The 11,994-nt window shown below is 46.2% G+C and overlaps 2 protein-coding genes across 2 annotated transcripts; one reads left to right on the top strand and one right to left on the bottom strand.

Annotated features, from left to right (window-relative positions):
- The first annotated feature begins 3,833 nt into the window (after positions 1-3,833).
- Positions 3,834-7,557, top strand: LOC125539639 (binding partner of ACD11 1). The gene is made up of 5 exons (XM_048703137.2): positions 3,834-3,998; positions 5,502-5,614; positions 5,692-5,767; positions 6,532-6,615; positions 6,709-7,557. The coding sequence occupies exons 1-5, from the start codon at positions 3,993-3,995 to the stop codon at positions 7,381-7,383; spliced, it is 954 nt and encodes a 317-aa protein (XP_048559094.1). The 5' UTR covers positions 3,834-3,992; the 3' UTR covers positions 7,384-7,557.
- A 486-nt stretch (positions 7,558-8,043) lies between these two features.
- On the bottom strand, positions 8,044-8,706 carry LOC125534010 (uncharacterized). The gene is made up of 2 exons (XM_048697316.2): positions 8,397-8,706; positions 8,044-8,287 (listed from the first exon to the last, which is right to left on the bottom strand). The coding sequence occupies exons 1-2, from the start codon at positions 8,587-8,589 to the stop codon at positions 8,235-8,237; spliced, it is 246 nt and encodes an 81-aa protein (XP_048553273.1). The 5' UTR covers positions 8,590-8,706; the 3' UTR covers positions 8,044-8,234.
- Positions 8,707-11,994: the final 3,288 nt, after the last annotated feature.

The raw sequence follows: 11,994 nt of genomic DNA on the forward strand, positions 1-11,994 counted from the left end.
ATTTTTACACTTATAATTACGAGCGCACAATGGTGTGGCAACGGTTCCTAGCTCACCGGAGTCATAAAAGAAGAAAGTGGGTCGCGATAAGAGGAGACAAAGGTCACAAGAGAGAGCGAGAAGAGAATGAAGGCGACGTGAAGGAAGAGTCGTACTACATCTACTATGAATTTTTTACGATCTACTACAACAATCCTCAGCAGCCGTTGGTTGAATTCCACGGATGAGTGAGATCGCGTCAATACGAAAATCGTACGCACTTTTCATCATATGCACACAATTTCATGAATGTGACGACCGGTCTTTCCTTGGATCGGTCGAATGACGCTGGGCACATCCCAAAGAAAAATGTTCCACTAGTCCTTTATTGAGCCGAAAATACAAAGGTGAACATGGTGCACGCGCACCCATGTGAATAGTAAATTCATAAAAGGTATTAGAAAAAATATAAAATTTCTGAAATTTCGCGGTATGAAAGTTAGTCGATCATTGTACTCACATGTGAAGTTTTATGATATATTGACACACATGGTATTTTAGTGAAGAAAATACAAAGGCACCCATACTATTCATTAGAAAGTGTTTTTAAATATAGTTTTGATTTTATCATTTTTGTTCAGATTACCACGAATGTGATTTCTTCGTGAAACTTCATATGCGAGTACTTCCTCGTCTGATCGGTCGCCGGCGTCCCGCGTCTGTGGCCCGCATCCCACATCTGCGGTCGACAGCCCGACGTCCACGGCAAGCGGCCGGCGTCACCGCGACCCTGGCTGCCGCCCCTCCGCGGCCGGCGGTTGGCGCCCCGACCTCCTTGTCCGGTGACCGGCGTCACCACATCCGCGGCCAGCAGTCGGAGGCCTGCGTCACCACGTCCGCAAAGAGCATCTCCACGGCGGCCGGCGGCCTGCGTCACCACGTCCACAAAGAGCGTCCCCACGGCGGCCGACATCACCACAATCCTGGTCTGAGCCCCCGTCCGCGGCCGGACGCAAGGTCACAGGCTGAGCATCTATGAATCTTCGTTCCTTCATTTTTCTGTGCTTAGAGCAACTCTACCAGACCCCGCATCCCGCCGGCCCGCAAAACGCGTTTGCAGTTCGCGCAAAACAGCTTTTGCGGGCCGGCGCGGGCTGGCACAGATGCAGACCCCCCAACGGATCCGTAAAAAAATATATTCGCGGAATATGCTTTTTTACGGGTCGGCTATGCGGGTTCCGCTTTTTGCGCAGCTGCATCCTACATATCATCAGCCCGCAAATACCAAATCCAACATAATTCAACAATTGAAAATAAACTGAATTATTCAAATCTAACATAATACAAATAACCATCTGCATTACAAATAATTATTCAAATCACCTTAGCAAACTTAAATAATGCAATACAAACTTGTCATGAATACAAACACAAATGAATACAAAAATTAGTCACTGTCCAGCCCTTTGCCAATGATGCTCAATGAGATCTTCCTGACGTTGAAAGTGTGTGTCTGCATTTTCAATCTCCTTGTATATCTGAAGAAAAGCTCTAATGCGATTTAGGTCTCTAGCTAGTTTGACACGACTACCCACATTGTCGTAAAAGAATTATAAGTTCATTCCTCTCTCATCTTCAAGAATCATATTGTGCAGGATAACACAACATGTCATGATGTTCTTCAAGGTTTTCTTATCCCAAAAACGAGCAGGACCACGGACAATGGCAAATCTAGATTGCAAAACACTGAATGCTCTTTCAATGTCTTTTCGGGCTGCCTCTTGCACCCTTGCAAATTCACATTGTTTTTTTTGTTTTGGGTTCTTTGATGCTCTTGAAAAATGTGCACCAAGGAGGGTATATACCATCTGCAAGATAGTACCCCCTTGTGTATTCATACCCATTGATAAATGTAGTTGCAAGCAGGAGCATCACCACTAGCAAGCCTAGCAAACAAATGAGACCGTTGCAACACATTGATATCATTGAGAATGTCCGGCATACCAAAAAAGCAATGCCAAATCTATAAATCATTGGATGCTACGGCCTCTAGCACAATTGTTGCATCACAAGACTTGCCACAATACATTCCTTGCAAAGCCTTGGGGCAAATTTTCCAATTCCAATGCATACAATCAATGCTACCTAGCATGCCAGGTCAACCTCTCCTCTCATTTGCTGCCATCAATTTTTTTTGTGTCATCTTCATTGGGTGCCCGAAGATACTCAGGACCGAAGACACGGATGATCACTTTCGCAAATCTACGCACAGACTCAATTGTGCTATCTTCACCAATGCGAAGATACTCATCGGCATAGTCAACCGGAACGCCATATGCAATCACCCGCATAGCTGCGGAGATTTTTTGATATGCGCTAAATCCCTTTAAGCCCGCGACATTCCTTCTTTGAGTAAAATACCGACAATTTGCCTCGCAAGCTTGAACAAGTTTCACAAAGAGGGATCGGCGCATTCTGTACCTTCTCCGGAAGAGGTGTGGAGGATATGTAGGATTCTCCGCGAAATAGTCTTGCATCAACATCTCGTTCCCAAGATGGCGATTCCGAGGAATGCACAGACGCCCGAGAGTAGATCCTCGTCTCCTCTTCCGGTGCTCGTCTTCATGCTCCTTCACAGCAAGTGCCATGACTAATGTTTGCCGCCGAAAGGTCGCAAGCATGGTCTCCACATCCGAGTCGTTCGAATCGGACGAATCGGATAGCAAGAATTTCTCGCACGGGGTCAACTCCATCTACACGCACACCGGCGCGTCAATCTACTACACAGCTCGCAAAAATCACAAAGAAGGGACTAACCGGTGGCGGGTGATCACGGGCGGCAACGAGGGGGTGCGCTCGATGGTGGTCGATCCCCGACGGCGGCGACGGGTGGCGGCTCTTCTCGCCGGATCCGGAGGAGCGGTGCAGCCGCTCGACGCGGGAGGGTGTGGGCGGCCCCGCGGCGCGATTCCGCCCGCAGATATGGCCGGAATCACCAACGGCGGGCGGTCGGAAGCAAGGGCGAGCGGGCGGCGGAAGGAGGGGGGAAAAGAGCGCGGGGTTGAAATGTCCCTCCCGCCAACTGCTTCTCTGTGATGCAGGGCACCGCAACCGCGAGGGGGAAACCCGCGTTTTCCCGGGTTGGGGTTAGGAATTTGCCGCGCCCTTCAAAATTTTTTGCAGGTCGAGACGGAATGCGGGGTCTGGTCAGGCAGGCTTTTCGGCCCATACCCGTATTTCGACGGTTATTTTGCGGATCGGAGGCGGATGTGGGGTCTGCTAGAGTTGTTCTTATGAGGTGGGCACTTTGGTGCTGGGACAGACCGAGGCAGGGCATTCTCGTCCAAATTGTTGTGCCAGCCCACACATTGGTATTTGCGCCTGAATCTATGTGCACTACATAGAGGAATGGGAATAGAGAGAGTGCTATTTTTTTATGTACTATTCATAAAAGATGTACGCGTACCCATGTACACCATATCCGTGTCGTTTATTGAACTCAGTATTTCCTTTACGAACTTTGTTTTTTTGACGGGATTTCCTTTACGAACTTCGCTTTATTGGGTTCCTTGCTTCGCTTCCCCTCCCTACCTTGCCCGTGCTTTGTCGGTTTTTTTTTCCTTTTTGAGGAATATTTGTGCTTTCTCGTTGGCGAGGTAGGCTTTTTAAATTTTTTTGAGCAACCGGTGGCGAGGCCGCTGAGGCTGCGAGCCCCTGGACTGGACCCAACACTCCAACAGGCAGGGCCCAAAGTAAAAGGGCCGGAGCGTGGTGGGGTCCCAGCAGCCTGCGCGCCCCCACACGTCGCCACGTCACCGCCTCCACGTCTACTGCTGGAGTTGGACGGCAGGAACCGGCGCCTGCTCCACTCCACTCCGCGTCTCCGCCTTCTCCCCCCTCCTATAAATCCCGCCCGCTGGACACGGCGGATCCATTTCTCGCATATTTTTCTTCCCGTTTCCCGATTCAAGTCAGCGGTTAGGGTTCGGAGATCTCGGCGTCGCATCGCGGCCATGGCGGTGAGCTCTCCCGGTTCCCCCCTCTCTCTGTCGGCCGTCGGCGGCAGCGCCGTTTCCGGCCCGAGTGCTTCTTGGCTCTGTTGATCTGGTCTTGGTTTGCGTGTTAGACTTTAGAAGCAGGGGTTTTGGTTTGGGGGGGTTCTAGATTTGGGCATACGCAGTCCTGGATAGAATTTTCTTTTTGTCAATTTGTCCTGCCAAAGATGGGGAAAGTAGAGATTTTGGCTCCAGAAATTGGTGTCCCTTAGGAATGTAATGTGGGATAGTGTATCGGAGGCAGCCGTTTCTTACCAATCGATTCTAGTGAAATCTCGTCCGGTTTCGCTCGGCATTCTACCTGCCTGAATGTGGGATGGCCGGCGGGCTGAATCTGCCGCCCACTCATGTAGAATGCTGATAGGGTACTCAAATCACTTAGGTGCCAGTGCCGTCGATTTATCTAGTTATTGTTACTGTGGCTAAGTGTTGTGATTTGTGAGCCATGAACAGCCTTCCGTAACCTTTTTTTTGGCAAACTTTTGTTTGATATTATGATGTCTGCAGTGAGTGGTTTAACCAGCGTGTATACTTGGTTAATATCCTGTCCCATGTTATCTGTTTATGCCTGCTTGCTTGTGCTGAAGTATTAGGTGCAAAAAAAATGATCTTATTACTTCTTTTTATTGCATTGTGAACACCAAGAATGTTATGTAACAATCAGTGCATGGTGAATATTGAGCTTTCTTTCTCCTCTATATTTCATAATAGCAAAAGAGCGCTGATTACGTCAGTTTACAGTTCAGCTATTTTATTTTATTTGATATGCTAGCTGCACTGACTAGTAAAATATCGTTGGGGTCATACAATGCCTGTCACGGCAAAAAGGTCTTGGCGGTGACTGTGAGTGCTATATACATGTTCATTACGAGCGGCACATACTGATCTGCATACAGATTGAATAGTTGTTGTGCATAAAACCTAGCATGATGGCACAGTTTAAACATGCAAACCTTCGAAGGAGATGATGTTTTTAGCATGAATAAATCACTTTATGAACATCTGAGGTTGAAATATTAAGCTTGATGCATAAAGTGGCTGCATATGTTTCCAGCGATTTGATATGAACAGTTAGTGGCCAATCTTGTCCAAAAATATTAGTTTGGGGTACCGGATTTAAAATAATCCTAAGACATTGGGAACAAATTCATCATTTTCTAACATAGATCGGAGCTGTGGAGGTGGTAAGTTCTTTCTTTTTTAACTGAGGTTGTGTAATGTTGATTAGGAAATCCCATTAGATATTGTGTAATGCCTTACTAGAAACAAGATAAGGCACAAGTTATCGATTTAGGCCATCGGTGTTATTTATGTGACAGTGCATAGAAGTCTGCATTACTTATTAGTTTTTCAGATACTGTACAAGTGTGTGTTGCTGAGCTTCTTCTCATATAGCCTAGAACAACATACTACCTATGAGATGGAGTATTAATTGTTCCTTTTTATACTTTTATTTCTTTGATGAAGACAAGCACGCTTAGCACAGTCATGGTGAGCAATTTGTCGCTAAAAGCAGCACTAAGAGATGTAAAGGAATTCTTTTCCTTTTCTGGTGACCTTGTGCATGTTGAAATGCAAAGGTTAGTAATACGATCTTCATTATGCTTGTGGTCCACTGTGTACTATCAATCTCATTAACCTTTTAAATACTTTGCAGTGGCGACGAGCTGTCTCAAGTTGCCTACATTACTTTTAAAGATAAGCAAGGAGCTGAGACAGCCATGCTTCTGACGGTACCTTTTTTACCTCCTATCTCTGAAAAAAAACCTGCTTTCCCCCCAAGGATATATGGTTGCTTGAGCTTGTGAAATGTGCTGTCTGCAATTACGCATCATTGATGGCATGCACCAATATTCTCCATTCATTGGAATATATATAGAAGGCGTAATTCATATTCCAGTGCAACATAAGTGTGTTGTTCCTTCTATGTCCCTAATAAATGCCCAACTTTACGTTGCATGTGTTGAATATAGTACTTTAGAGATAAGTGAGGTTGCTTACCTGCTCTACGGCATGTGTTTAATATAGTACTTAGCTACTTATATTGTTTACCTGGTCTACAGCAAGACAAAACTTTCCCTATATTTCTGAATGAATTGTGTATTTGTTACTACCTCTGTATCAAAATATAAGACGTTTTACAGTTCAATTGGAAGTACTAAACATAGTTATTTTTCATATGAACCATGTTATGTAAGTTGTGACCCATGATCTCAGCTTAAACAGTATGATGTAAAAAGATATTGCTTGGTTCCATTGACTCTTTCAAGTAAATAATGTGTACATGCTTGCTTATTCGAATGTTTAAGTTTACCCAATCAATTGCCCAACGGAAATTTCAATACTAACTCAATATCTTTTGGATAGATAGATATCTGTTTGCAAATACATAGCGTGTCACTGAATTGTGTCTATTTCTGCTTCTTAATTGCTTTATACTTGCTGGAACTACTCCTATGATGAATATCTGATGCGCCTGGTTTGATTGCTGTTGCAGGGTGCCACAATAGTCGATATGGCTGTCATCGTAACACCAGCCACTGATTATGAGCTACCAGCTGATGTTTTAGCTGCTCTAGAGGTATGGTTAGAGATGTGTAATATCCATGTCTGTAGTATGGTCTTTGTCTGGTGGTAATGGAATTCCTTACATTACATTGCTTTGCATCCACAGCCCAAAGATGCAAAGTCCTCTGCTCTTGAGAAGGCAGAGGACATCGTTGGGACCATGCTGGCCAAGGGGTTCATTCTTGGTAGGGATGCACTCGACAAAGCAAAAGCTTTGGATGAGAAGCATCAGCTCACATCAACTGCGACTGCTCGAGTATCTTCCTTTGACAAGAGAATTGGTCTGAGTGAGAAGATCAGCGTCGGTACTTCAGTTGTAAACGATAAAGTAAAGGAAATGGATCAGAAATATCTAGTCTCCGAGAAGACAAGGTCAGCACTTGCAGCTGCTGAACAGGGTGTCTCCACTGCTGGATCTGCCATCATGAAAAACAGGTATGTCCTTACTGGAGCTGCATGGGTAACTGGTGCCTTCAGTAAGGTTGCGAATACCGCGAACGACGTCGGGGCAAAGGCAAAGGAGAAAATAGCCACTGAGCAGGAGGGCAAGACCGTAGCGGCCGGGTATGCACAAGCTGACATGTCGGACGCTCATGAAAAGCCCAGGGATTTGGATGGTGAAATCACAAAGATACATGTCTCTGAAAACCCTGAAGATATCCCCATATCTACCGCTGCAGTTTTCCCCATTACAGTAGAGGATTCCAGTGATGCGTCTCCACCGCCACCCGCTGCTGCTCTTCCTAAGAAACCGGAACCTGCGCAGGGATTGATACTATGATGATCTCGCTGATACATGAATGTAAATAGACATGAGATGGGTTGTTTAATTCACGCTGCAACGTTGTGGTTGCTGTATTGTAATTCACCTGTTTGAAGGTTGAAATTTATCGGGACCGAAAGAGTTTGGAATTTGTAACAGCCATTTTAATTAATCAAACAATATTATCATGCACTTGCAGTGTCACAATGTTTGCGTATGATATTCACCTCTCTGATGTGTTTTTTTTCTTCTCCAGAGTTTTTACAAGACTGATAGATCAGTGAATGTGTCAAAAGCCCAGTTATTTTTTTGTGGCCCAAATGGACTGAATGGATAATTCCACCACTGATAGGAATACTTGTGTTGCCCAATTAAGTTTTTTTTTTGTAGCCAGAAGTGTGGGCGTGCAAGAGTTCACTCGGTAGAGTGCTGCTGGCATGCTTTCATTCTTTTGCTGAAAACAACTTCTTTTATGCTTTGTTTTAATTTGTTGTGCTGTGCTGTGAAGAGTGGCCAAGTGGAAGTTCGACCACGTGGCAACATCAGACACCGGACATTTGTCGACCACGGTGATAGAACTAGGCTGCATTATATACCCTCTTCAGCGAGGAAATGGTGAGAGGTTTGTTCACTACACAATTATGAGTGGCCAAATTGCACCGGACCATGAAACCAACATGATGAGAATCATCAGAGCAGCACTATTGCGTTCTGTATGTGTTTTATTATCGGTGCAGCGAGATCAGTACAGCTTACTGCCTAACACAGCTGAGATCAAGAAAGAAAGCAGAAAACGTTCACATCTTTTTGGCATATCGCGTCCTCAGTCCTTGAGCTCTTGTCATGATCGTCTCCTTCCTTGGTCCGCGTCAGAGCAGCTTGGGCTTCCGTCCCCCGGCCTTCCCTCCGAAGCTCGACATATCTGCAGACCAAAAAGAAAAAAGCGCAGCATAATGCAGAGCTCAGAATCAGCAGCGCAGCTGTATCAAGACGTTTGATGAATGTATCACACACACGCGCGACGCGGGTACCAGAGGGGGAGGGGACGTGGGAGCAGATGAAGAGGACGACGAAGCAGAGCAGGACGATGAGCGGCACGAGGTGGACGGACCGCTCCGTCGCCGCATACGGCCGGACGGCGGGCGCCTTCTCCGGCTTGGCCTCCAGGTCCTCCCCCTCGTCCTCGAAAGCGGGCAGCGACGGGGAGCTCACCGGCCTCTGCATCCTCTCGTGTCTCGACTACACGGCTGGGACTGTATACGCTACGCTCGGATTGGGACGTGCAAGCCGGCTGATACTTCTTATATTATGGCCGTCAAATTCCGAGATACGTAGCACTAACACGCCGGCTATATCTGCATTTTTTTTACGCTTCTCTGAATGTCACGCGTCGGCTGGATCACGTGCCTCGATTTTGCTTAGCACCAACAACAGCTTGGTGCTTTGAGTACGAGAGGCGCCTCCAGTACAAGGGAAAGCAAGTAAGGGGGCCCTTTCCATTTTCTGAAGCAAAGGTCTCCAAAGGGAGACTCAGCTCCGGGTAACTTGTCCAGAACACATGTCCGCTGCAGGTTCGTTGGGCGTGCAGAGCTGTGCTGCACCAGTGGCCAAGTGTGGCCGTGTCCGTGTGGCCGCCGGTCACAACGACGTGCAAGCAGTGCGCGCTGAACCTGCACCTGAACCTGAACCTGAGAGGGGCAGGCAGGGCTTGAGACGAGCTGCGACGCAGGAACACGACGATGGTGAAAAGGATCGTCCTGGTGGTGTCGTCGTCGTCGTCGTCGTCGTGGTGGTGGTGGTGGTGGTGGTGGTGTGTGTGGCCCTGGCTTCCTCTGCAATCCTGCTGGCCGCTTTGTCGTCGCGTCGGCTTCACAGGTCGCGGAGTACATTAAAAGCGCGCGCGGGGTCGTTCCCAGATGTCCTTTCCTGGCCGCCGGCGACCGAGAATTCTCGTCACGTGCGGCTTTGAAGCTGGGCCACTTCGTATCTTTGGAAATGTGGAATGCCAAACCAAAAATTGTCTTAGTTATGGGCTGGGTATTCCGCGTGTGCCAATCAGGGCCATACGGTCATACGTGCACATCTCAAGGGGCCCGCATTATGGCCCATGAAACCAAAACATTGCTTCTTCGCAAGTTCAGGCCTTTTCCCTGCCTGAAAAAGAAAGGAAAACAGCAGTTCAGGCTTCCATTTCCAGCCATCGATTTCCCTCAACAGAAACAAAAAGCACTCATCTATGTGGCGCAATCTTCTTTAACAAAAATAAATGTTTCCTTCAACACCAGCAACAAAAAGCACTCGTCTATTTCCCTCAACAGCAACAAAGGCTTTCCTTGCTTCAACTCAAAATTCAAAAAGATAAACAATCCAGCCTGCCATTTTCACCCATCCATTTCTCTCAACAGCAACAAAAAGCAATCATCTCCCCTTCCAGAGTATTCTTAAAACAATTAAGCTTTGTAGATAAAAGATAATGTCACCGAAACAAACAAATAATTTTGTTTCAGTTAAGGGAAACATACGGACATGTGGTCCTACGGCGAGTTTGGGCTCTACAGGCAGCGACCGATTCGCCCTTACGGTCATACGCCCATATTTGTGGCCCATGAATCCAAAACATACTACTCCATCCGTTCCTAAATATTTGTCTTTCTAGAGATTTCAACAAATGACTACATACGAAGCAAAATGAATGAATCTACACTCTAAAATATGTCTATATACATCCGTATGTGGTAGTTCATTTAAAATCTCTAGAAAGACAAATATTTTGGAACGGATGGAGTACTTGTTAGCAAGTTTAGGCTTCCCTGCCTAAAAAAGAAAAACAGTTCAGGATTCCAATTCGACCCACCGATTTTCCTTAACAGAAACAAAAGCCACTCATCTCTGTGGCGCAATCTTCTTTAACCAAAGTTGTTTCCCTCAACTGCAGCAAGAAAAAGCACTTGCCTATCTCCCTCGACAGCTTTCCTTGGTTCAGCTGAGAAAGAAAGACAATTCAGGCAACCATTTTCACCCATCCATTTCCTTCAACTGCAACAAAATGCACTCATCTATTTGGCACAGTTTTCTTTTCAACCAAAATTACCCCTCATTTCCCCTTCCACAGTCTTCCTAAAACAATTAAGCTTTGTAAATAATGTCGCTGAAAGAAAGAAACATATAACGTGCCTTAGCCTGGCGACGGGCACTCTGTGTTGAGGCCTGAAATTCCAGATTGCGGCTTTATCTTCTTCTTCTTTGTTTTTCCATGTGTGTCTCTACTATTCATTTATAATTTCTAGACATTGTAGAGATATGTCCTTCACAATTGTTTTTCAAAGATTTTCAATTTTTTATTTGTATTTTTAAGTTTTAGCATGGGAGTGTTTAATATATTTTTTAAAACGGGGGCATTTGATGTGTGAGAGCACCTCATATTTTTAAGCACCTCATATTTTCCCTACCAAATTGTCCTAGTTTTTTTTTGAGACAAGTCCTGGTTATGGGTATTTTACCATATTTTCGTCTACCATGCATGGGCTGTACAGGCGGCGGCCCGCCCATACCTGCCCTGTCTGACCATCTTAAGAGGCCCACACCGACACCATGGCCCGTGAAATCAAAGCTTCACAACAAGTTCAGGCTTTCCTTCACCTCAAAAAAAAGTTCAGGCTTTGCTTGCCTCAAACAGAGAAACAGTTGAGTCTTCCATTTTCACCCATCGATTTTCCTCAACAGCAACAAAAAGCACTCATCTTCTCTGGAGAAAATATTAACCCTCCCTTTCGCCTCTAAAGTCTTCCCGGAATAAACAAGTTTTGTAGTCTTATAAGTAGATAATGTCGTCGCAAGAAACATATTAAGGTGCCCATCAGCACCAAGTTACGCGGGGCTTACAGCAGCAGTGTGTCATTGGGTCATTTCACGCAATCCCACCCCCCAGCAAACTCGACCGACAGGTCAATCAATCGATCCATCCATCGTGGAGGGGGAAGGACGGAAAATCCCACCAAATTCCCTCAATCCGAAAGCCACATTTGGACTAGTTTAATCAGTGAGCCAAGTCCAAGGCTCCCACTACCTAATCCCAACTGAAAACACTGTGTGGCACTGGTAACACTGCGCGTACCACCTAGTTGAAACTGAAACTTAGATATGGCGACATGGCCGTATTTGTGAAACCGCTGGCTTCGCAGTTCAACAATAATCATTCTCTGACCTCACCGCTGCCCTCATCTCTCTGAGCGCCCGAGGTTGAAATTTACACTTCCAGGCAGGACCCCGTCACTTACCTAATCCTATGTACTAGTTACAGTGTCCTAGGTTGAATATATTACCGCGTCGATCGCTCTGTTTTGCCCGCGGTGAAGCATCAGCGCTGTTAGTGACCGTAACCCCTTTTGAATCAGTAATTGGCTGCCTTGATTGGGAGTGGTCTGGATTCTGAAACTTTCTACTGGATCATCGTTGGCTGGAACTGTCGGCCGGGGCGTCGGCACGAACCGGCCAGCTAGGCGTTGCGTGCTCGAGTTACACACCGAACTGGAAGATACTACTCCTACTAGAGCAGTAGTACCTTTTTTTACTATCAATCATCTGAAAGAAATGTGAAATGACGAGGTGGGTTTTCACCCGTCACTTGGA

Source organism: Triticum urartu, chromosome 2A (assembly GCF_056163025.1).
Source record: "Triticum urartu cultivar PI428250 chromosome 2A, HENAU_Tu73, whole genome shotgun sequence".
Taxonomy (NCBI): domain Eukaryota; kingdom Viridiplantae; phylum Streptophyta; class Magnoliopsida; order Poales; family Poaceae; genus Triticum; species Triticum urartu.

What these genes read in the sequence shown, in the direction of transcription:
- LOC125539639 (XM_048703137.2), top strand. An exon ending in AGACAGCCATGCTTCTGACG is followed by an intron (nt 5,768 to 6,531) that starts GTACCTTTTTTA and finishes TTGCTGTTGCAG; the next exon opens with GGTGCCACAATAGTCGATAT. An exon ending in ATGTTTTAGCTGCTCTAGAG is followed by an intron (nt 6,616 to 6,708) that starts GTATGGTTAGAG and finishes TTGCATCCACAG; the next exon opens with CCCAAAGATGCAAAGTCCTC.
- LOC125534010 (XM_048697316.2), bottom strand. Translation starts at nt 8,589, where the DNA reads ATGCAGAGGCCGGTGAGCTCCCCGTCGCTGCCCGCTTTCGAGGACGAG. An exon ending in CCACGTCCCCTCCCCCTCTG is followed by an intron (nt 8,288 to 8,396) that starts GTACCCGCGTCG and finishes TTTGGTCTGCAG; the next exon opens with ATATGTCGAGCTTCGGAGGG.